Source organism: Coffea eugenioides, chromosome 2, assembly GCF_003713205.1.
Source record: "Coffea eugenioides isolate CCC68of chromosome 2, Ceug_1.0, whole genome shotgun sequence".
Lineage (NCBI taxonomy): Eukaryota > Viridiplantae > Streptophyta > Magnoliopsida > Gentianales > Rubiaceae > Coffea > Coffea eugenioides.
Window position 1 is genome coordinate 41,211,000 of NC_040036.1, and position 27,253 is coordinate 41,238,252.

Genomic DNA, 27,253 nt, shown 5'->3' on the forward strand with positions numbered 1-27,253 from the left:
TTTTCTAAATCATAACAACCTATTTTTCTTGACTATTTTGATCCATAATTATGCTTTATCATTCATTTTACATTTCATGTTTAGAAGTTCGGAGAGCTCAGACTTTTTCGACTTTGCAAAGATCATAGATGGTCAATGTACTTGCTTCATTGTGATTCACTTAACTCGAACTACGTTTGACCTGATTCCCTTGGCGGGATACGAAGGCAACTCTACATGAGTTCGGTCACGTGTTTTGTAATTTCATTACATCTTTTGTTCAATAATTTCAGCCAAGTGTTGGCTTGTTTATTTTAACTCAAGTGCAGTTAGAAGAGACAGATAAGTAATATGGTGTCTACGTCTTTGTCTTCAGTTTCTTCGAAACTCTAGACAAAGAGGGGCAAGTTGTAGAAACCAAATTTTTGTCAAATTTTAATGTTTTCTTGAATTTTTTTTATTTAATGAGTTGTCTATTTTCTTGCATTTTAATGTGTATTTTTTTTTCTTCTCTCTCATTTTTGTAGGTTAATTTTAAGAAAAGAAAATTAAAAAAAATCAAAATAAAAAATCAAACTAAACTTACATATTTTCATCATTTCCCCTACCAAATACACTTAACCCATTCCTACACTCAACTTTCTTCACCTTTCTAGTCATTTGGTAAAAGTCATCATTTTTGACCAAAGACACACACAAACTACTCCCTCAATCTCCTCTCTCGGCTCTCTCCCACACAAGACAAGAAACAAGCAGACACAAGAAGAAGAAAAAAAAAAGACTCCACTCTTACTCTCTACTTCGTTTTACTCTTGGCTCTCAACAGACAAAACACAAAAGAGAAGAAGCAAGGCACTCATCCTCCCAAGTCACTCTCGGCTCTCTGCTCTCTCTCTCAATAGACAACACCACAAAAGGAAAACACTCTTTCTTCCCCAAACTAAGACTCGGCTCCCTCTCTTTTCTCTCAAATACTCGCACGCAACAAAAAAAAAAAAAGAAGAGGGAGGGCAGCTATCGGTCAAGGCTTGGAAACTTCATCAAAAAAAAACTTCAACCGAAAGATTTCCATATTTATTAAGGTATAGTTTTATTTTTGTTATATTAAATTAATGCTTCATTGTTTAGTTTTCTTTCGTTTCTGCTGGCTTCCTTGGTTATTGTTGTATTGGTAAAATTTGGGAATGTCATTAACCAGATTAGGAAAAGAAGAGTGATTTTTTTTTATGCATGCTAATTGTTTGACAAAATACCATAATGAAAATGAATTAAACTAGTGAATATTTTGTGCTTATTTCTAGTGAAATAGACGGGTGTAGTTAGTATGTGGTTTGAAAAATGTTGAATTATTTAAGTATTTTGAAGTTTTGAGCGTTAGAGGCATGTAAATATTTTTTTTTTCTTTTTTGGGCTGTTTTGTTTTGATTCGTGGTTTGTTGTTGTTTTCTTGTTAAACTAAGAACATAGTTGCATTGTAGAAATTACAAGTAGTGTTTTGGTATAAAATTTACAATTTTTGGGTGAGATTTTAGTTATTTTTAGGAAGCAAAAATCGTGACTGTTTTCGGCCATTTGATCACTTTCGGGTCGTTTTTTGTAAAAACTAACTCCGGAAATGGAATCTACGCGAAAAATGGAGTGGGGGTGTATTTTGGCAATTTTTGGTGACCGGAGAGGTCGGCGGCGGCGGTCCAGTGGCGGCGGCGCCACCGAAGGCCACCATAGCCGCCACAGGGAGAAGCTTCAGTTTTCTTGGTAGAGAAGAGGGGGAGGAAGAAGAAGAGAAGGAAAAAGAAAAGAGAGAAGAAAAAGGAAAGAAAGGAAAGAAAAGAAAAAAAAGGAAAATGGGTTGGGCTAATTTTATTTTTTTTAGTGGGTTTGTTTCTTATTTTCGGTTGGGTTAGAAGGTCAGACCAATGCTTTATTTTCGGTTGGGTTTGAGTGATAAAAGACGGGCTGGCTTGTGTGTTTTGGCTTGGACTTTCGGTTGGGTTTAGGTAGTGTTCGGCCCAAAGAAATAAAATGATGGCCCGATGGCCTTTTCTTACCCAAGGTAGAAATCGAATTTTCACTTTAGCCCCTGATCTTTGGAGTAGTTTCACTATGGCCCAGAACATCTTAAATTTCTTTTACCTAGGTCCTTAAGTTAATTACACTTTGGTCCCTAAACTTTATCTTTCATTTAACTTTGAAAAATTATATTTTGACCCCAAAAGTTTTTCATTTTTGCAATTTAGTCCCTTTTGAATTTTGACTCTCTTTATTATGATTGTTTCTTTTCTTTAATAGCGAATTATGTTACTTTTAAGTATGTTTAACCTGTAATTTTTAGATGTTCTTGAATTTATTTATGTTTGACATGTTAAGGTGAATTTAGCATTTTCATTATTATTATTATTATTATTATTATTATTATTATTATTATTATTATTATTATTATTTCAATTAAATTAGTGTCATGATTCTTTTGTTCATTTTGAGTATAAATAGGGCAATTTGAATTCCATTTAGTCACCAATTCAAAAGGGAGGTACCCCAATTATTATTTAAATGTCAAATTACATGCTTTTATGTGCTCCTACGTGTTCCTATGTGTTTATATATTTTTATATGTTTTATTTATTTGATTTAAATGTTCATTCAAATTTCCTTATATTTGTTTAGTTATTTTTTTTATAATTATTTGAGAGGCATTTAAATACCTCAAAAAATGTAATAGATAGGATAACTAGATTTATTTTATTTTATTTCCCTGTTTTAGATTGTAGTTAGATTCCCCACTGTAATAGATAGGTTTTTGCATGCTTATGTGGCTTATATGTTATGTGCTTTATCCGTTTTTTTTAGGATTTTTGCATTTAGATATTATATTTATGTGTTATGTGCTACGTGCTCTTACATGTTTATTTGTTTTAATTTATGCCTTATTTGTCTCATTATGTATTAAAAATGCATGACGTCACCACACTAGTCCAACGCTAGTTGTGGCTTTTCCCTCCGTTTACTTGCTAGTCCAATGCTAGTAGGGATATTTAGAAATTAGCTAGTCCAATGCTAGATTCTTAGATCATTCGTGTGTTAGATTCATCTTTGTGTGATATTCATTACATTTTCATGCATATTTTTTATTTTTAGGATCTTTTCTCATTTGCATGATATTGTCTATTATATTATCCTCTACCCCATATCCTCTATATGTGTTAATCATGTCATTTAGAATTACATCTCATTTAAGTTAATTCATTTGTTTGTCTATGTTAGGAGAATTATTCTTTGAACTTGGGAAATGGGTGATTACAACTTTTTAGTTTAAATATCCCATTAATCCCTGTATAAAAAAATGAGAAAAATGCAGTTTTGGTACCCAAACTTTGACACATGAGCGGTTTTAGTCCCCAAATTTTGCACGAAAACAAATTTGATACCCGAACTTTCAAATTTTGAGCACATTTAGTACCCTTAACGATTTTTTTCCCAAATTGCTATCGGAAAAAGTCATGTGACAGTCATATGTCCAGCCATTATTGTATAAAAATGTCAAAAAAATGTCAAATGACATTCTAATACTAAGTATTAAGTTTAAGAACTAATAATGTAATAAAAAAACCTAAGAACTAAATAAAATCACATGAGTCAATTGATTGCCACCAAGAACAAAAGCAACTATAAGAACACAAGTATCAAGATCAATCTTTATTGTCTTGATTCTAGCCTTTTGAAAGTAGAATCCATTGCATTCATGCTTTTTGACGAACCGGGAATAAGAAATTGATGTCTTCGACATATGCTGGATCACGCCATGCCTAACTTGAATTTTTGTTGAAGTTTGGTTCTTAGGTTTTCTTTTGGAGAGAGAGAGAGGATGGAATACAGATAGAAATGAGTTCGGCAGAGTTTTACATCGTTTCCTTCTTCTTTTATTTTTTAAATGAATCATGTGATGTTATTTAGTCCATGGATTTTTTTATTACATTATTAGTCCTTAAACTTAAACTTTAGTATTAGAATGGCATTTGACATTTTTTGACATTTTTTATACAATAGTGGCCGGACATGTGACTGTCACATGACTTTTTTCGATAACAATTTAGGAAAAAATTGTCAAGGGTACTAAATGTGCTCAAAATTTGAAAATTCAGATACCAAATTTGTTTTCGTCCAAAATTTGGGGACTAAAACCGCTCATGTGTCAAAGTTTAGGTACCAAAACTGCATTTTTCTCTAAAAAAATTATGTTACAAGTTTTTGCCTCCCGTACCCTTTATGTTGCATTCCTTTTTTTCTTTGATCACTTATATCTATGTATATAATTTAATTTCTTTTCTTTTCTTTTAATTTCATCATTTGCATACTCGTGACACCTTCAAGAAATTATTTTGGCCTTCGCAATTAATGCGATTGGTTCAATTAAACCCTTGAATGAACATTTTGTCCCTTTCGATATTTTTATAAATTTAGATTTGCATCCATGTAGGAAACATCCAAACATGATAAAATTAAGGGTTAGATTAGGAAAATTTTGACTAAATCTCGCAACTAGCTTAGACTAGATTGAAAGGGTGCCTTAGGTTTGAGTTAATCGAACCTTTGCCTTCCCTTTCTTCAACCGTGACTCCCGAACCCATTTTCTCTTGTTTTTCAAAGACCTGGAGTTGTCAAAAAGGGTTTTGATTTTATTTTTTTTTGTCAAAAATATTTTTTGGGTGACTTGGTACACCAAAACTCAATACCAAGTGGCGACTCCTATTTTTCTTAAAAACCCTTTTAGACTAAATTTTGGACCCAAATTGTCGCATTTTTTAAAAGTCCCATTTTAGGTCCTTTTCACCTATTTTTAAATAAAATCACATGTTTTGTAAACACCTATTATTTTTCATCGCGAAAAAATGGGGCGCGACTGGCACAAATCGTAGCAAAAACAAATAGACTCAAATTTGATGAAAGCTATATAATACCTAAATCCTTTTGTAATTGCTGATTATAAAGATTTATATGTGCACCTTATAGCATCCAAGACCTCAAACTGCAAGCTGTAAACCTAATAGTACGCTACCATGTATGTTTTTCTTCCTGAAAATCAAAAGGAGTTAATACGAAATTAATACCAATGATAAGCATTGCTACAAACCAATACAGACAACAGAACGGCAATGAAAACAGAGAACAAAGCTTGGAAAAACTAAAAGCGAAACATAAAATAGTAAAAAATTGAATTTTAAGACTATACGTAGCTAGCCAACTTGCATAGAGAAAGATGTCACAAAAGAACCATATGCATCTGTCATTAAACAAAGAATCGATCCCACGGAAGAATTTGGGAAGATTCTATCCATTATAAAAAAAAATACTGACTAATATGATAAAAAAACAAAAACTAATCCTCATGCATGCAACAGATACAGAAGAACAGAAGAAAAAATAACAGACTAACATGCAACGACATATAAATGTTGTGTACAACACAAACTAATAGCAAATGAATCGATAACAAACCAGGATGCATCAAGGCTCATGCAATAGCAATTTTGCAACAAATCAAGATGCATCAAAGCTCATGCAATAGTAAGTTTGCAAAATTCTCTCCATTATCCAAAAAAAAACTGACTGATATGGTAAAAAACAAAAAATAATAAAAAACAAAAACTAATCCCCATGCATGCAACAGATACAAAAGAAAAAATAACAGACTAACATGCAATGACATATAAACGTTGTGTACAACACAAACTAACAGCTAATGAATCAATAACAAACCAGGATACATCAAGGCTTTTGCAATAGCAATTTTGCAACAAATCAAGATCCATCAAAACTCATGCAATAGTAAGTTTGCAAAATTCTCTCCATTATCCAAAAAAATACTGACTGATATCACTCATCCAGCGAACTCACATCAATCCAGCATTTGAGAAAGAGGAGCATAATACAAATAAGTCAAAGTCATTTGAGAACAGAATCAGAATACAAATGACCCAAAGTTTGAGCAGGAACAAAGCAGAGCAAAAGGAAACAACAAAAGCAACTCTAAGCAGGAACGAAGCAGAGCAAAATGAAACAACAAAAGCAACTAAAATTTTAAATGGATACAAGCCAACGTCCACTACGAGAATGAACATATTTCCTGTAGCCAGCTCAATAATGACCGAACGCACCATATACAATATAGCGCCACGCAGGCACCAACAGCAACACCCACTAAGAGCACCCACTGAAGAATAGTTATTGGCACCACCGTAACCAAAGGCCCCTCAAATTGATAAAAATTACTGCAATAACCGGACCACAATTGCTACAGTAACTTGAGCTTGGTACTTTTATATCTTGATATATAGGATTTTTCTAATGGGTGTCTATTGAACATTCGTTAACACACTTAAAATTTACCCAATCTACCATGTATGTATACATATTAACAATTATTACATTTCCTTACATTTATATAATTTTCTATTTAATCTTACCTACACTGTGGCGACCCCACTTCCCCCTAAGGCGAACCAAAGGGTTGGCGGGCCGTCTGCCCAGCTCTCGTCAGGACTCACTCAAGCATTCTAACCCAAAACCTTTCGAAGAATAACCTAATCTATTACAAAACAATTCCTCCGAAGAAGACCGTCACTAAAATCACATTAACTTCAGAGATAGCAGTGATTTAAAATAGCCAAACGACGGCTCCTAAACATTTCACGCGTTACGAACTGCGGAATAGAATCGTACCGTCCCAACTAAGAAAAAAATTCATACAACAAAATACAACAATCAAGCCAAGCATCCAAATTAAGTTTTACACATTTTCCAGCTTCAAGTGGCAATCCAAAATAAAAGTACATTATCCAAATTTAACACACTACAACCCACACAAATAGTCATAGTATACAAATACATCCCAAAAGGAAACATGGATAAGTTTCAAAGCTTTCAATTTCCAGAACCTGTCAAGGAAAACAATTAAACGTGGGGTGAGCTAAAGCTCAGTGGTGCCCCAAAACATGCAATCAGATAAAGCAAATATCACGTATCGATTTTAATTAAAGTAAACAAATAGGAAAGCGTGTAACAGCACAAGGTAGGATACAGGGGCTCTCAGGAGCCATTCTCCTTGCTTGATCAGAAATTACCGTAGTCGACCCTCCGTCAACTCTCACTACTTAAAGTCCACGTAGATACTCTTATTTTTCTTAGCTCCGGCCACCGAACATACCCTAGCTCCGGGCCCGCACGACAAAATAAATGAGAGCGGTAGTACTCGAGTATACCTGGGACTGGTCGAGGGATTTCCCCAACGACGTTGCGTCCAGCAAGAGATTAGTATAGACTGGTCGAGGGATTCACCCAGCGACGTTGCGTCCAGCATGTAGATAGTGCAAGCAGGATATTCACGAAAACATTTCAAGCAAGTCACCACTCGAACGGCTAATGTGGTAAAGTACACATAGCTCACTTCGATGGATCAAAACCATATTTCCAAATATCACATATCAAGCCGAGAAAGCGCATTAATCAGGTAAGCATAGAACAAGCAGGGACACTCACCAAGAGTGAAGTTCAGATGTCAAATTGGGAATCGAATTCCGCGTCCTCGCAATATCCTAGAATACCAAAATTTTGAAACTATAAGTTTCTATTCAGTTTTTAAGCTTATACAAGTCGAGATTTATCTAATATATTACCAGTTTACTTCCCATAGTAAATTCAGGAATCTACTTAAGTTGAAACTTGACAAAAGTAGTAAAAATGTTTCTTATAGTTTTCCTTGAGATACTTTTCCTCAGAAAAGGGTAACTAGTATTATTTTCTTGAAACAATTCGACCATCCACTTAGGATTGAAATTTAGTAAAAGTAGGAAATATTTTATATGGCTTTCCTTAAAAATATTTTTCTCTATACGAGTGCGGCTAGTACTATTTTATTTAGAATAAAATTTCTTGCCGAGGAAGTTTTCTACTATTTTTAGTTAAAGTCACTAAAATCTTGTATTTTGGAAATTTTCCTCTAGACAATTAGCCAGGGACAATTTTAAGGAAAGAAAAGGAAATAGATCAAGACTTAGGGTTTTAAAACTAGTGAAATCATTTTCTAAAAGTAATAAGGCTAGTTTACGCTTAAAGGAGAAATATCGAGTTGGCAAGGTTTAGAAAATCCCGACACGAAATTTCTAACTTTGACATGCAGTGCTAAGTTTTATCGTACCATACTAGAGTGAAGATATATTTAAATAGCTTGCTTAAAAAAAAAACTTCTCAAGTTCACAGGACCAAAATGGATTCCTTACGATTCCGATTTACAAGCACATAATATTTCAGATTTGTCAATATAACCAACTCACATTTCAAATAGAAATCTCACTAGGGCTTCGTCAATCATTAGCCCTAGGTTTCAACAGATTCAATTCTGATCAAGAATAAAACGAATGACCAAGGCTTCGTCAATCATTAGCACTTGGTTTTGGCAAGTTCATATCACATTTTAACTAAAACAAAATGAAGGTAAGGCCTCCAAGAAATTCCAGCAATTAAAGTTCATCATCCTTTAACATTTATAAAATCATTCAAATGGCCAAGGGCTTCATCAATCATTAGCCCTTGACAACCATCAATCACTTCCAACCACAATTCAATCAGGAATTCAAATCACAAATAAGCTAAATGTTCGCTCCAAGTCAAAATTCAGTTTCATGAAGAAACAGGACATTCAAGCAGGACAGCCTACTTTGAGGAGTCACGGACAGCAGTACATATGGAGGAAAAATATGAAATTTCTACAGAACAAAGGCCTATGATTCTAGTTTCAAATGCCACTGACGGCACCTTAAACGGATTTTCCTACACCAAGATACAAGCATTTTACTGAGACTGGTCAGTGAAATCCGAAAATCTGAAGACTCATTTTTCACTTGTGAAAAACTCCTTTTTCTCTTTTAACACCATAAGGTTTTTATTCAAACCATCCATACATTTCTTATAGAACTCCAAAACAACATATTCCAGGCATTTCCAACCATTATGTTTCAAAGAAAAATCTAAAAACCAAGCTGAGATTCCAACTCAACCTTGGCTAAAACATGGTTTTAGGTTCTCAAATTCATCATGTGAACCTTTGGCTAACTAATTAACATTTCTGGTTAAAAATCGAATTCGAATAACAGCTTCAAACATCCCAAAAGTCCAGAAATCTGTCCAGCTAGCTACGGATGAACATGCATGAAGAAACTTTCAGTTTTCATTTTATTTTCTTGGTTAAAACATGCTATTAAACTCTCAACTTCCTCATGCAATTACTTAGCTAAACAATGAACATTTCCAGTTCAAGAGTTGAGTTTAAACCATGGTTACAAACCCCAAAATTTCCAGGTTTAAACCTCACGGCTGTTCTCAAAATTTCCAGCAATACAATGGTTCTAAAACCAGATTTTCCTTGGTTAAGTCAAGGTGTTAGGAGCTCAAATTCAATATGCAGATGCTTAACCACTGATTAACATTTCCAGTTTAGAAATCGAGTTCAAATAACAGCCATTAACATCAAAATTTCTAAAAATTATTCCAGCTTGGCTCGGATGAACATGCATGAGGCAGGTTGCATTTTGATTTTATTTTTCTGGTTTAAACTAATTAATTAACTACCTGCAGAGCCTAATTAACTTGTTATTAACTAGCTAATTATGATTATAAGCTCAAACAAGAAAATTAAACCAAATCAAGCTGCATTAATCAAGTTAAGCACTCGGCAGTTCCATCACTTGCGCATAACAGAAATTCTTCTTTTCTTAATTCCAAATCCGGCTGCCTAAACTCACATGCATGTTCCTAGATGACTTAACCTACTTGTTTTTAGTTGGTTAAACATTTAATTGAGCTCAGATTGTCGCAAGGAATCAGAAATAATGCTACATTTCCAAACCAGTTCCTCGGCAGAGCCATTTAGGCAAAACAGAAATTTTTCTAGTGACTTAATTTCATCATCCGACTGCACCAGCAACTCATGCAAGCTCTGATATGGCTTCATCTACTAGCAATTAACTTAATTAGTCCAGAAATTACCTCAGATACAAGCTAAGCTCACACAGGAAAATCTAGGATCTTTCCTTCCTTCCTCTCGGCTTCAAGCGCAGGTCGGTTGGTCCTGGTTCCTGAGTTGCGGCTGGAGTGGTGTTGTGGTGGGGTTGATTTCGGTTGGTTGGAGTTGGAAATGGCCACAGCTAGGAGAGGAAAAGGTGCGATGGTCTCCTGGTCTCTTCCCTCAGCTCGCGGACAGAACAGAAAAAAAAAATTGTAGCTCGTGGACAGCTCTTCTTGGTCGATGATTACAAGATGGCAGCTCACAAGGTTCTCTCTCTTATTTACTCTCGGTCTAAGGCAGGGAAAGAGATGAGATTTGGTTGTAGAGAGGAAGTGTTGTGGTCTGCGGAAAAGTGGTGCAGAGGAAATGGAATGGCGGTTTGAGATATGAAATGGAGAGGAAGGTGTATGGTGCCGCGGTTTAGGAGAAGGGATTGAGTGTACGAGATGGTTGCGTATAGAAGTAGTGAAAATGTGATTGGCGGATGGTTGCGGTGATTTAAAATGCTGTCAGAGGGTTTGTTTGGCTTGCATGGAAATGTTGTGGTTGCAAGGGCATTTTAGTCTTTTCACTTTGCTCCCTAACCTCAACTTAAATTCTCCATTCTAACTTAACTCCAAAATTATCCCCAAGCGTGATTTGAAAGCCTAATTATACACTAGTATACTTAAGCCATTTTCATCGAATATTATCGATTACACTTTAATATTAAGGTTCCTAACATTATTTAGCGATTAAATTAGTTATCAGAATATCCAATTATTTATTCTCAAGAAATAGAGTTAGTCTAACTCAAAATTTATCGATTTAGTAATATAGAATCAAGCGAAATAATAATTTACTACTAGTGTGTCAATTTGCACATAAAATTATTTTTACACACTTATTGTGAAAAATTTCCTTTTTAACCTATAATGCTAGCAACTAATTGGAATTAATCATTGAGTTTCGAGTAATTTATTTTAAAGTAATAAGATTAATCGGCTCAAGTATCATTAATTTTGCATGAAGGAATTTAAGTATTCTAACATTTTATGTTAAGACGAAAAATTTAATCTAACTCTAAAGATATTACTTTAGTTTAGCAAAACCAAGAAATTTCATAAATTAGAAAAATTATATTATTTTTCACATAAAATTGTTTTTACGTACTTATCTGCAAACAAGTGAAAATAATGCTAAAATTTATTAAAGAATTAAAAGAAATGCAAATGAAATATGCACAGGCATATATATATTTTTGGGGTTCTCACATACACTCTCTTGTATTTATTTACTTTTCCTAACTATTCTTATAATTCAAAAATATGACACCTAAAATGGGTACCCGTTAGACAAACCCATATATATATATATATGATCATGACAAAACTCTTGGAAAACATTGAATCTGTATGAAGTATTTGCATGTTTAAGTTTTTTAAATACAATACTACAGTAACACAGCTCAAAAATAACCCAAAAAATTCCAAATACACCTTCAAGAAAAAACTATAATTAAATAAATATCACCACTCCTAACCTCTTGCCACCGCCACTCTCACCTCCTGTCACCAACCAGCAACTCCCTCTTCCTCCTACCTTCCGCCATTCCCGACCTCAACTTCTTCCCTCCCCAACCACCTCCATTTTCTCCCTCCCCCTCCCCTTTCCTCTTCTCTCCTCTCCTACACTCTCTACCACCGCCCATCCCCCTACCCTCCCCCTCTGGTATCCCCCCCTTTGTTGTACCCTTGCCCTCCTTGTCCTTCTAAGATCTAGTTGACCAGATCTAAAAAGGAGAAGGGGTAGGAGAGGGGAAATAGAGGAGGGGAGGGGTGGTGAGAGGGAGTGTATGAGAGGAGAGGAAAGGGGAGTAGGAGAAGAAGGTTGGAGGAAGAGGGAAAGAGACAGGAGGTGGCCCAGGGAGAGGGCGGGGTAGTAGGGCAAAAGTGAGGTGGCGGAGGAGGAGTAGGGAGGAAGAGAGGATGGGGAATAGTATCAAAAATTTTTAAATTTTAAAAACATTCTAATCTATATCTATATGTATTGAGGAAGGGGTTTTTATCAGAGACCCTCTCAATGGCTTCTAAACTTCTCATTCTTTTTTCTAGATTTTTGTATTTATTTTAATACATAAAAAGTAGTGGATTATAATCAACCCTATCACCAATCAAATTTAAAATTTAGTAGTGGGTTATAACCAACCCTATCACCAATCAAATTTAAAATTTAAAACATTCTCACTATCTACTTCATAAACCGTTTATACTTTGTTATTCTTTTTTCTAAATTTTTGTATTTATTTTAGTACATAAAAAGTAGTGGATTATAACCAATCCTATCACCAATCAAATTTAAAATTTAAAACATTCTCACTATCTACTTCATAAATCGTTTATACTTTGTTATTTATACTTTAAATCCTTTTTACTCCTTAATTAAAAACAAATGCTCATTCGTATGCTATTTTAATACAATGTTACATTTTTATAATTAAGAAATATTTATCCCCAAACTAACCCTATAACGACCCCTACAAATGAGCTTTGCAAATTACAATTACGTTTCAAAAAAATCACAAATGTGCAACTACATGTAAAGTTGAGGGGGTAGGTGCAACTAAATATAAAGTTGAGGGGTTTACTATATTTAACCAAAAAAAAATCCCAAGAACGGAACAAGTAGTGGGTTATAGATTTTTGTATTTATTTTAATACATAAAAAGTAGTGGGTTATAATCAACCCTATCACCAATCAAATTTAAAATTTAAAACATTCTCACTATCTATTTCATAAATCGTTTATACTTTGTTATTTATATTTTAAATCTTTTTTACTCTTTAATTAAAGACAAATGCTCATTCATATGCTATTTTAATGCAATGTTACATTTTTATAATTAAGAAATATTTATCCCCAAACTAACCCTATAACCACCCCTTCAAATGAACTTTACAAATTACAATCACGTTTCAAAAAAAATCACAAATGTGCAACTAAAGGTAAAGTGCAACTAAATGTAAAGTTGAGGGGGTAAAGTGCAGCTAAATGTAAAGTTAAGGGGTTTACTATATTTAACCCTAGAAAAAATCTCAAGAACGGAACAAGTAGTGGGTTATAGATTTTTGTCTAGATTTTTGTATTTATTTTAATACATAAAAAGTAGTGGGTTATAACCAACCCTATCACCAATCAAATTTAAAATTTAAAACATTTCCACTATCTACTTCATAAACCGTTTATACTTTGTTATTTATACTTTAAATCCTTCTTACTCCTTAATTAAAGACAAATGCTCATTCGTATGCTATTTTAATACGATATTACATTTTTATAATTAAGAATTATTTATCCCCAAACTAACCCTATAACCACCCCTACAAATGAGCTTTGCAAATTACAATCACGTTTCAAAAAAATCACAAATGTGTAACTAAATGTAAAGTTGAAGGGGTAAAGTGCAGCTAAATGTAAAGTTAAGGGGTTTACTATATTTAACCCTAAAAAAAATTCCAAGAACGGAACAAGTTTTGAGTTATAGATTTTTGTCTAGATTTTTGTATTTATTTTAAGAGTAAATCTTATATACACTGACAGTGTATACACTATCACCGCTTGATTCATGACATGTGTGCAAAAGTTGAATTTCAAATTCAAATTTTGCATAGTTGTCATTCATCCAACGCTGATAGTGTATACACTGTCACTGTAGGAAAGATTAATCCTTATTTTAATACATAAAAAGTAGTGGGTTATAACCAACCCTATCACCAATCAAATTTAAAATTTAAAACATTCACACTAGCTACTTCATAAACCGTTTATACTTTGTTATTTATATTTTAAATCATTTTTACTCCTTAATTAAAGACAAATGCTCATTCGTATGCTATTTTAATACAATGTTACATTTTTATAATTAAAAAATATTTATCTCCAAACTAACCCTATAACCACCCTTCAAATCAGTTTTGCAAATTACAACCACGTTTCAAAAAAATCACAAATTAAGAGTCCCTGGATTTCCCCCACTTTTCCACTCCAATTAAGAGTCCTCCAATTTAAGAATTCCACTCCAATTAAAATTCCTCCAAAACATAGAATTCTCATTCAACTTTCTTGCGTACTCACTCCAATTAAAAGAACTTTCTTGCATTTTCCCCAAGAACTTATTATCTCCTTCAATTTTTTTATGGTATCCATCTTAACCCTTAACATAATTTAACTATGGAACATGCCTGCCTACAAGCATTTCAACGGCAGCTAAATTTCAAACTCGCAAGATTACAAAGGAGGAAACATTTGTTTAGAAAATGAAACGTACACCGCAATGATTCCACACAGCAGTTCGAAAAGTTTCAGCAACTTTGCGTTGACGAAAGAGAAATCTCATATCAAATTCGACTTAGTTTGTTTGCAACTTAGTTTGGATTCTTGGATTTCGATAACTATGTATAGTATTTGATATTGTCATGATGACAGTTTCTGTATCTTTAGGTCAAAAGAGTTAATGTTTCTTATCACAAAAAAATAGTCATTATCTGATTCTTTGTCACTTTGGTCTGCATTGTAATGACATGGTCGACACTGTTGTTAGGTAATTAATTTCATTTACTTTTAATTCAACATATTTTTCTGTATTGTATATAACATTTTATTTGTCAAACAGGTACAATGTTGACATATAAATCAAAAATTTCAGTGGTAACATGCATCTTAATCTACAAGACAGACATGCACGATTTGTATTTGGTCGTGATGCTTCTTATCTCAGAGAAGGTAGGCAGAATTTCTTGATATATATTTATTTTTTATAATGCTATTTATAAACTATGTAAAAAAATACACTAATTTTGAATTTCGTACGTACTTAATTCTCAGAAAAATGGTGATAGGTTGTTCAACCAACAAATCAATTCATGCAAAGATTGTGTATTTTCATTTGTAGTACGCACTCCACAAAATTCAACCGAATTAATTAAATCACTAATTTTGGCTTTTGTACTAAAAGTTGATTTGTGTGAAGAATGTTCGCACCTTCATGCAAGATTATCAAATCGAATGTATAATATTTGTAAGTATTACATTTTAACAACATTCAATTACATTCATTTTTGTTCATATATCATTCATTTTCTAAAATAAATTTCTATTATTTTTTTTAGAATCTATCTTCCGAAAAAAGGCAGTTCTTGAATGATATGCATATTCTATCATATCTATATCTATATGTATTGAGGAAGGGGTTTTTATCAGAGACCCTCTCAATGGCTTCTAAACTTCTCATTCTTTTTTCTAGATTTTTGTATTTATTTTAATACATAAAAAGTAGTGGGTTATAACTATCCCTATCACCAATCAAATTTAAAATTTAAAACATTTCCACTATCTATTTCATAAACCGTTTATACTTTGTTTTTTATACTTTAAATCCTTTTTACTCCTTAATTAAAGACAAATGCTTATTCGTATGCTATTTTAATACAATGTTACATTTTTATAATTAAAAAATATTTATCCCCAAACTAACCCTATAACCACCCCTACAAATGAGCTTTGCAAATTACAATCACGTTTCAAAAAAATCACAAATGTGCAACTAAATGTAAAGTTAAACTAAATGTAAAGTTGAAGGGTAAAGTGCAGCTAAATATAAAGTTAAGGGGGTGTTGAACTTCAACCCATCACGTTTTCGATTGCCTTGTGTTATTTATAATTTTACAACAATTAAAACTTCCATAAGACCATAAGAAAAGATAACAAATATAACATCCATTCATGCTTTCTTATTAATTTAAATAAGTAAGATTATTTACACTCCATTTTTGTTATTCACACTTCAATAATCATTTTGATCATATAAGTTTCAATAATTAGACTATATGATAAAACAAATGGTGGAATTGCAAATAATTAAAAATTGAGTGCAAATAACATTTTCTTAAGTAAGAAGTGGCTCCCGTGCCTTTCTAATTTAAAAAAGTAGTAGCTCCGCTTATATAGGAATTTGGTTTGAAGTTTATTAGTGGGAGGGTAAATAAAAAGAAAATATTGCCAAACTTAGTAAAAGTAAAAAAGTAAATGATAATATTTTATCTTTAAACTTAGCATTCCTAAGTAAAAGGGCAAAATTAAATAGAAAACAAAAAGGAAATAATGTCGTGGATTTAAAAAATCAAGAATGGTACCATTCATGAAATCTAAATTATGAAATCACTAAATAAAAAATAAAGTACCACTAGCCTTTTAACGTGAAATTTTTTTTGAAATATTCATTTTTGATAAAAAAAAATGATAATAACAACACCAATTCTACCAAAATTTTTTTTTAAAAAGTAATATTTTATTTTAAGAGAAAGATATAGAACATTCAACTCTAAAATACTACTTAATTTGTATATATTTGGCCCAAATTTGACAATAGATTTGAATAAAAGTGCAAAACCCAAACACTAAGGATAACTTTTGGTATCATTAATTATTTTATGTATTCTTATTGCTTTCTTCATATGTAAATATGAATTTGCTATGTTAATATATATATATATATATATATATTGATTGTAGTACTTTAGGATATTATAGATATTATCAGTTTTTCATTTCCATTTTTAGATACTAATAATTGCAACCATTGTAATTGATTTTCAATTTTATATTTTCATTATAATAGGTAAAGTTAAATATATTGGGTCGCAGGAATATGAATTTAGCGGTTAGGTATAGGGGGAGGAGCGAGGGAAGAAAATGGTGAGATGTTGAAAAGTAGCAGGAAAAGTTGAAGAAGAAATATGGGTTACAAGGATGGGCAGAGAAGGGAGAGAAGAAGAAAGGGGATTGTAGGGATATGACAAAGATAACAAAAAATAATAATAATAATAGAGAGGGTGGTAACATGATAGAAGATATGAAAGTTGTAGGAGACATCTGATGACTAGCTGGCGTATAAGAGAAGAGAAAAATGATGGTGATTTTTAATAATTTTGAGAACGCTAAAAATACATATTATGGAGAATTTGTTTAAAAATATACATTAAAATTTATGAAAAATGCTAATCTAAATGCAGTCAACAATTTTAGGGGCACAAGATAGGAGAAAGATATTTTTTCTAAAAATGGAAGAAAATAAATTGGTTATAATTTATTTTTTTATATTATAAGTTTTGATATATGAGTATAACATAATATGTTTTGTCGGATATTGATAAATTGACGTTTTTTTTTAGAAAACTCTTCTCACCTTACCACCCAACTTAACCTCTCCTTAAATGCGTTAACAATTCTTTTATCATGTAAATCATTATATATTAATTTTTTTTCAAGCATACACTTCCTTAAAATTTTTAGTCTATATATATATTTATTATTTTGTACCACAATATATAAATATATAAAATATTATTTTTATTTGAAATATAACCCCGTGCATAGCACGGGTCAAAATACTAGTGATATCCTATTTGAACTTCAACCCATCACGTTTCCGATTGCCTTGCGTTATTTATGATTCTACAATAATTAAAACTTCTATAAGACCATAAGAAAAGATAACAAATATAACATCCATTCATGCTTTCTTATTAATTTAAATAAGTAAGATTATTTACACCCCATTTTTGTTATTCACACTTCAATAATCATTTTGATCATATAATTTTTATTAATTAGACTATATGATAAAAAAAATGGTAGAATTGCAAATAATAAAAATTGAGTGCAAATAACATTTTCTTAAGAAAGAAGTGGCTCTCATGTTTTTCTAATTTAAAAAAGTAGTGGCTCCGCTTATATAGGAATTTGGTTTGAAGTTTATTACTGGAAGGGTAAATAAAAAAAAATATTGCCAAACTTAGTAAAAGTAAAAAAGTAAATGATAACATTTTATCATTAAACGTAGTAATCCTAAGTAAAAAGACAAAATTAAATAGAAAACAAAAAGGAAATAATGTCATGAATTTAAAAAATCAAGAATGGTACCATTCATGAAATCCAAATTTTGAAATCACTAAATAAAAAGCAAAGTACTACTAGCCTTTTAATGTGAAATTTTTTTTGAAATATTCATTTTTGATAAAAAATAATGATAATAACAACACCAGTTCTACCAAAAAATTTAAAAAAAGTAATATTATAGTTTAAGAGAAAGATGTAGAACATTCAACCTTAAAATACTACTTAATTTGTAATTTAACATTAGATTTGAATAAGAGTGTAAAACCCAAACACTAATGATAACTTTTGATATCATTAATTATTTTATGTATTCTTATTGCTGTCTTCATATATAAATATGTATTTGCTATGTTAAAATATATATATATATATATATATATATAATAAGAGTGTAAAACCCAAACACTAATGATAACTTTTGATATCATTAATTATTTTATGTATTCTTATTGCTGTCTTCATATATAAATATGTATTTGCTATGTTAAAATATATATATATATATATATATATATATATATATGAATTGATTGTAGTACTTGAGGATATTATAGATATTGTCAGTTTTTCATTTCCATTTTTAGATACTAATAATTGCAACCATTGTAATTAATTTTCAATTTTATATTTTTATTATGATAGGTAAATTTAAATATATTGGATCGCAGGGATATGAATTTATATGTTAGGTATAGGGGGAGGAGCGAGGGAAGAAAATGGTGAGGTGTTAAAAAGTAGCAGGAAATGTTGAAGAAGAAATATGAATTACAATGATGGGCGGAGAAGGGAGAGAAGAAGAAAGGGGATTGCAGGGATATGACAGAGATGACAAAAGAAAAAATAATAGAAAGGGTGGTACCATGATAGAAGGTATGAAAGTCGTAGGAGGCATCTGATGACTAACTGGCGTATAAGAAAAGAGAGAAATGATAGTGATTTTTAATAATTTTAAGAACACTAAAAACACATAGTACGGAGAATTTTCTTTAAAATATACGTTAAAGTTTATGAAAAATGCTAATCGAAATACATTCAACAAATTTAGGGGCACAAGATAGGAGAAAGATCTTTTTTTTTTCTAAAAATGGAAGAAAATAAATTGGTTATAATTTATTTTTTTGTATTATAAGTTTTGATATATGGGTATAACATAGTAATATGTTTTGTTGGATATTGATAAATTAACTTTTTTTTAGAAAACTCTTCTCACCTTACCACCCAACCTAACTCTCTCCTTAAATGCGTTAACAATTCTTTTATCATGTAAATCATTATAGATTATAATTTTTTTCAAGATATTAAGCATGCACTTCTTTAAAATTTTTATTCTATATATATTTATTATTTTGTAACACAATATATAAATATATAAAATATTATTTTGATTTGAAATATAACCCGTGCATAGCACGGGTCAAAACACTAGTTTATGTAGTATTTTGGCTGGCTAGATTTGCATGACTTGAAAATTTATCTTAAAACTTGTGTTGATCTTAAGAAGATAGAAGATCCGCCGCAGGTTATGGGGGTAAGATTAAAAAAAGAGTCCACACCATGTTAAACTATGGGTGCTACTGTATAGGAGAAAAGTAGAATGATAATTCTTTTATTTTTCTAATCCTTTGGCTGACATTGAATTAATTGTTTTCTTACTGAGCTTCACAAGTCAAGAAGAGTTTATTCTAGAAAGAATTTGTTCTTGACAACCGAAAAAAATTACAAATTTCAAATAAATTCTAAGCTTCGAAGTTCCAAATGTGAGATTGAAATCTTCAAAAAAAAAAAAAAAATTGAGATTGAAAACTACTTTGTTAAAACCTTGTACTTTTGGCTCACTATCCGTGGGCCATGAGATATCAAATCCGATGGTGAAATTCAGTTATACCTTAGGGCGTACGCCAAGGGGTCAAACTGTCCCAGTCGATTGTTATCTATGGAGGAGGTAAACGGTTGCATTGACGATCATTCCAAATAACCTGCAACCTTTTAAATAAATTAAAAGTAGTAATTAATCATAAATAATTAGTAAAATGGATGCAACTTTATGAGAAAAATATACAATTATGCCATAATTTTGTAACGTAATTTAAGCTTTACTTTTAAATTTCCTGTGTTATGGCAAAGTCACAGCCATCAATTTAAGAGACAGTTCTTTAATTTGTCACACTCATCCCCTGCTGCTCATTCAATTATGATAATCTAAGATGCTTGCAATTGCCTTTCACGAAAGAAAGCATTTTTCGCACCAATAAAGGCATTTTCTTGCTAGGAAGTAAAGTAACAAGTGAACATCCAATAGTAGGCGGATTTGACTTTGGAGCTCAATTTTCTTGTTTATTGGTAAAAACTTCGATTTTCTCTAATAAAAATTTGCCTACAAATAAGTCGATTTTCTACTGCTACTGTAGAAAATTAAGTGACAAAAAGTTTTAAACGTTAAAATATATAAAAAGATTCTCCATAATTAATGAATGGAAAGCCAAAAAAGTTTATACCTCAATTAGTCATCTCAGTGGTGCTTTCACTTTTCCAGTTTACACGGGTGAAGGACCTCAATTACAATTTACAAGACAAGAGTTAGTGCTCAAACTTTTTTCCTTTTTCCAAATGGCAAGCCACATACTTTTATAAAATAAAAAAAAAACGGCATTAAGATTAAGGAGGAGCGTATGATTTACTGCACCCGGACACTCCTGTAGGTAGGGCTGCAAACGAATCGAGCCGCACGCGAGCGGCTCGAGTCAAGCTCGAGTCGAGCTCGATTAATATTGAGCTCGAGCCGGCTCGAGTCAAACTCGAGCTCGAATTCGAACTCAGAATATTAAGCTCGTTAGCTCGCGAACCGGCTCGCGAGTTTGAGTATATATATATATTTTTTTTTATTTTTATTTAATAATAAAATTACGTATATTATATATAATTTTTTTATTTTTATTTTCATAGTAAAATTACGTATATATTCTTAATATTTTATTATTTATTAACAAAAAATATTATTTTATTTATTTTTTAAAAAATAAAATAATTATTTTTTATTTTTTTCGAGCTCGAGCTCGAAAATTGCCGGCTCGTCGAGCTCGAGCTTGGTAAAATTCAGTCGAGACTCGGCTCGATTAGCTCAAAACTCGACTCGACTCGGCTCATTTGCAGCCCTACCTGTAGGTCCTACAGCCGACCCCTTTCTGGCCGACCATGATTAGGGATGGCAATGGGGGCGGGTGCCCGCGGGCAACCGCCCCGCGGGGGGCTCTCGGGGCGGGGGTTGGGCGCGGGGGCGGGGGGGAATTTTTTCCCCCCGTTTAGAAACGGGGCGGGGGCGGGGGAGTATACCCCCGCCCCGCCCCGCCACCCGCAAAAAAAAAATTATATATATAATATATATAATATGTAATTTAATTAGTTATAAACTTATGATAATGATATTATTAGTTAGATGTATTATATAATGTATATTAGTGTATGTAATATAATTGATATTATCAATTATACGAATAATTAGACATGTCTACTAATAGAATTTATTAATTAGTTATACTAAATTTACTAATACATTTATACTAAATTTCTAATTACACTTAATAGAATAACACTTTTTTCTCAAAAAAAAAGCACAAACACAATAATGAATTAGTGATTGTATTTGTACCAAAAGTGAAAACTTAACTATTTTAGTTGTATTTATTTCATCATGTTGGATTGTATTCAAATAATTTTTGTTTGATTGTTTTTATGAGTTTCAATTGTAAAATTAAAATGAATAATAACTTGATGATGTGTTGATATTTTAGTATTTGATTATTTATTAAAATTTAACTATAATAAAATTTTATTAACCCAGCGGGAAAAATTTTATTAACCCCGCGGGGGAAGCGGGGTGGGGGCGGGGGCGGGGGGAGTTTGTAGGTAGCGGGGCCGGTGGGATAGCGGCGGCTTAGGGTCCCCCGCCCCAACCCCGGCCCGTTGCCATCCCTAACCATGATATCAGACTTTTGGAAAAGCACTGCACACGTTAGACCAACCACTTTGGCTAGTCGGTCTAGTCGGTCTATGATCAACAATGGGGGGATGGGGGTAGGGTCCCCCGCCCCAACCCCGGCCCGTTGCCATCCCTAACCATGATATCAGACTTTTGGAAAAGCACTGCACACGTTAGACCAACCACTTTGGCTAGTCGGTCTAGTCGGTCTATGATCAACAATGTACCACAGAATACAAACTTTGTCCTCCGCATATTCTTTTTTTTACTTTTCTTTTTGCTTTCTTTTTTTCTTTTTATATGGGCATAATAGACATAGTTCGTGTTTTCTGAAAATAAAAAAGAAAAAAGTTCTTTCTTCCTTTCTTTTTTTTTATTTAGAAAATTTTTCCGAGTTTATCTCGTTTAGAGATGTTATAAGATACTATTTTTTTAAAAAGTTGAAGTTATATGAAGGGAATGTTTAAATGCTGGAGAATAAATATGACTGTATATATTTACATGATAGTCTTACTATAAATCGAATTTTGATTATGTTTAATAAATTGATGCAATCTTTCTATATGTGGCTTAGTGGGGGCTAGATGTTTCACCTGAATTAATAATTCTTGATTTGATAATAACATTTCACAGCATTACGTACTAAGTAGTACTTTTAACCCCCATAAATAATCTTTTCACTTTTCTCTTAATCAAGTGATTAGCAATTTGGCAATAATCCATAGAAAGATTAAAGATAACATGAATCATTGTCATTTCAGTTAAGCCATTCATGTTACATGAACTTCTAAGGTATTCTTGTTGCTCTTTGGTTTCAGTTTAGAAGAAACACAATCATACCCTGGAAATTGAAGCCAACAAACAATGAAATTTCATCAAATGTTTCAGCCATCATTGCCTTGTAAAGAATACACAATTTTACCCCTAATTATTAACTCCTTACCGGGAAAAGATTGTAACTCACAAATTAATGGAGTTGGTTTAGTGTCAAGCCATCAACTTTATTTCTAACTACCATCCAATACCTTTCTTCATATGTTCATCATATACATTGTAATCTTTTTATAAATGAGTTTTTTTAGTGGATGTCAATTTCACGTAACCTATCATGTATATATATATTAACAATTATTACTCTTTCTTGTATTTATATATATATTTTTAATTAATTTTACCTTTCTAAAAATTTAGTATGTGAAACATATTTTAACGAGTATCCAATAGACATCCATAGACAGATCCGCATGCAGGGTAAAGGTACTACTTTTTAATGCAATTGCTTCTGTGGGGCTGGATAATAATATTTAATTTAATGAGTGCTTAAGCAATGAAGATTGAGACTGTGCCAAATGTACAGTTTTCTCGTCATCTAGGACAACAATTTAATCCTGAAAATGCTCGTTAAGAAACGACCCCAACATTTTCTTATAGTCCAGGTCTCCATCATAAACTTATCTCAAACTTGTTCAAATTTCATAGGCCAAACCAGAGAAAACAACTTGGACATACGCCTAAAGAAAAGCCACCCACAGTAAACCAGCAGACTTGGAATCTCTAGTTGTTGGGATTTCAAGATGTCTCTGTTCATGTTCTGCTGAAAACAGAAAACCAAAAGGGAACCCATTTTCTTTTCTTCTGGAGACAGAAATCTCCGTCTCAAGGGGAAGAAAAAATTCCCTTGAAATCCATCAAAACTCATGTTTCTGCTTTGAGATTTCCTCTGAAGATGGTGCAAAGAAAGGTGAGCAACAAGCTTGGTATCCATGCTGATCAGGATAAATCCAACAAGCTGTTGGTGAACCTCAAACCATCAACTCTGCAGCATCAGGATGCCAAAAACAAAGGAACTGATTTGAAGAAGAAAATGAAGAAATCAAGACCAATCAAGCGTTCTGATCTTTAACGCCTTGGTTCGCCAAATATGAGAAGGCAAGTACCTCAGCCTGGAAAGCCACCACCACCAAAACCACCACCTCCAGTATTTCCAAACACCTCTGCATCCCCACAGAAGAAGTCCCCGGTCAAAACATCAGAAGCAACACCAAACTATATGAAGGCAACTACCAGTTCTGATGCAAGGAAAGAACGTTCTCAGGTGAGTTCCAGGAACGTTCTCAGGTGAGTTCCAGGAACCTTCAAACTCTCTTTGATAGTCAAAGCTCAGGCAGGAAGGATTCAAATAGCTCAAAAATCAGCTCAGGTTCTGTTCACAAGGCAGCAAGAGTTTTAGGTAGGACATCCAGTTCGAAACTAGTTAGGACACTAACAAAAACAACTAGTTTTAAACCAGCAAGAGCTTCAGCCAAAAAATGTTCCCCTCTTGTCCTAAGTGAAAATCTAAATGTTTAGAGAGCAACCTGTTCTTCAACTCTGAAGGACTCAAAATTTCCAGCTTACCTTGCGCTTAGTTCCGGAGCAACAGAAGCAGAAGGAACCTCCGTCATGAAAGTCTGCCCCTATACTTACTGTTCTTTGAATGGTCATCATCATCCTCCTTTACCACCATTAAAAAGCTTCTTGTCTGCAAGAAGGCGCCTGCTGAAGACTCAAAGAAGTTTCAAACTCGGATGTCTCTCCCCACGACGATCAAAGCCGGTTAGCAGCAGTACGGAAGAAATTCAGGTTGAGCAGAACCATGAGAAATCTTCATCTCAAGAACCATGGGACAGTTCAATGAGTAGCCCAGTCATAGAAGGAAAGCAAACTGATTTCTTCGTTCAGATTTACGGTAAAGGAAGGGAAACTAAAGTTGATATCACTGATTCTTCTCTCAACCATATCAGGCCTGCAGTTGAGGGAAGACCAAGTGGTGATGAAACACCAACACAAGTTGACAACAGACAAGTTCTTGCAATACCATCAGATGAATCCCCTTTCTCTGAGATGGATTCTCATGATGATAGCAGCAAAATCATTGATGCTGCTTCATCAGTCATTGAAGTGGCTGATTATTGTGAGGCAGAGAGTTACTCAACTATGGATCTTGATTATGAACCTGACAGTTCACTGCAAAGCATCCAAGATTCTGATTTAGGAGGAGATTCACCTGAGTTTGGAAGCTGTATAATTCCTGAAGAATCCATTTTCAAATCAGCTATTACAAATAGGTGCTTTGGGGAAATTCAGGCAGGTACGATCCTGAAACAATCATCTGATGAAGAATCCATTGATAAAGAAAGTGTGAGCTCTAAAGCAAGTTCATTTTCAGATTATTGGGCAGAGGATTATGTTGAAGGGCTTGATGATGGAAGTTGAAGAAGCACTGAACTTCCCCGGACCGAGCTGACCTGATGAGCTCGGTGTGCTGATGAGAAGAGCGTGTCCCAAGCCTACAAAGCGAACAAGAGAGTGATCTAACAGGGGAGCCCCGAGGTCGTCCCCGAGGGCACTCCGACGGTCAAGTTAGTTTTCCGGTGAGTGAGATTCACGGGAAGTAAAACGATCGGGAGTAATTGGCGAATAGTGAGCGTACCTTGTGTAGTTGGTGTGTGTTACCATTTATACCTGCTTGGGAGTCCGACCTCCGTACGTTTCGGGACCTGCCCAGAATAGTCTCAATCCCGCACTGAGGGGGATTCTCCCGCCCTCTACGGGATCGTTTCCTGGAGCCCATCGGAACCCTAGCAGCGGAGGGCCGCGGGACGGTTCCCATGGGCCCGGGGTCTAAGCCCAGCTCAGGCCTCCCTGGGCTGCCACGTGTATAGGCCCAGGACGAGGCCTCTGTAGAAGTCATGATGAATTAGGTCTTCAGTTTAAAGATGAATCTTTCGAGCCTATCAAGACACAAGATCTCATTGATTATCTCAAGGATGGAATTGTGCAGAATGATGTTGAAGCCGAACAGGTACGGGGCCCAGATTCGTAAGATTTTCATGATATGATTGAAGAAAGTTGTGAAGATGGGATGGAAGAGAATGAGCAAGGTGATCCTTTTAAAGCACCTACCAAGATTGAAATTTGCATTTCTCTGCATAGTTCAGCTGAAGCCACCGGGGACATGTCAGCAAAGGATTGCAAGGACAATAACCTGGAGGACATTCGAATTGGTGGAAAATCAGATCGAACTTCGGCAAATATGGAACTAACAAAAGGAGCTCCAGATCAATCAGCTCATGACAACTCCATAAGCAGTGGTTGCGAAAATCTAAATTGCTTGGAAGAAAATGAAGCTGGGAACTTCAAAACGATAGCATCTGCTGATTTAGGAGGAGAAAAAGCAAACCCCACACCCAAGAATGCATGTGGCGGTACACAAAATGACTGTAAGGGAAGCCTTTCATGTCAAGAATTGGGTGAAACATGCAAAAGGAGGAGCTGGAGAACTGGATGCAAAAGATCTACTGAAGAGTACCAGGAATTGAAAGAATTCAATCCAAAAGCACCAAATTTTCTGCCACTGGAGCCTGACCCGGAAGCAGAGAAGGTTGATCTCAAGCATCAAACAATCGATGAAAGGAGAAATGCAGACAAATGGATGCTGGATTATGCTATTCAAAAGGCAGTCAACAAACTTGGTCCAGCGCGCAAGAAGAAGGTTGCATTGCTTGTTGAAGCTTTTGAAACAGTTATGCCAGTATCCAGATATGATACCTGTTGTTCCTTTAGAGCTTGATATGCACAATCAACCTGCAAAACAAAAGTCAAAGAAAAGAAATAAAGTAATTTCGGCTAGGTGAGGCGCGGACTAGATCGCTCTCTTAAGACGATTCGCGCCCCTCTCGGGATTATGCCCGGTGTAGAAGGTTGATGGCACGTCGCCTCTGGGATACAACAGCCCAGCCTATGCTGTTGCTTCTACTAAATCTACACAATTTAGAGAAGCTAAAGCTCTTCTCAACACCTAACTAATGTCCAATAGAAGTGAGGAAGACAGTTTTTTTAAGATAGCAAGAAAAGTGTATGAAACTTGGTTGATAGTGACCTCTATATATAGGCTAAAGCTTTAGGTGTATAGGAATGCCACCATTAAATGGAATAAATGTGTCATATTTTTCAGTTACAAAATTTGAAAAGGTTTAGGGCATTGTATACTAGTTAAAATTCAATAAATAAAATTCTTAAAATCTAATCATCACATAGGTTACAAAAACAAGACATAAATCTCATAGGTTACCCTTTTTAAAGGTGATCTTGTAACTGAAAATTCATTTCAAATTTTGTAACTTATTGCATTTGAATTCAAGACATAAATCTCATAGGTTACCCTTTTTAATGGTGCTCTTATAACTGAAAATTCATTTCAAAATTTGTAACTTATTGCAATTGAATTCAAAATAAGCATGTGAATGAATTCAAAATAATAATGA

At 33.5% G+C, this 27,253-nt stretch overlaps 2 protein-coding genes across 2 annotated transcripts in view; both read left to right on the plus strand.

The window, feature by feature from the left end:
* The window catches only part of LOC113763606 (calmodulin binding protein PICBP-like), an 82,542-nt gene that overhangs the window by 45,646 nt on the left and 9,643 nt on the right, over nt 1-27,253 (plus strand). The gene's annotated exons all lie outside the window — the stretch shown is intronic.
* LOC113759733 (calmodulin binding protein PICBP) lies at nt 23,869-26,559 on the plus strand. Its single transcript, XM_027302303.1, is given in 3 exon segments — nt 23,869-24,042; nt 24,297-25,198; nt 25,677-26,559. Coding segments are annotated over 3 exon segments (1,959 nt in total).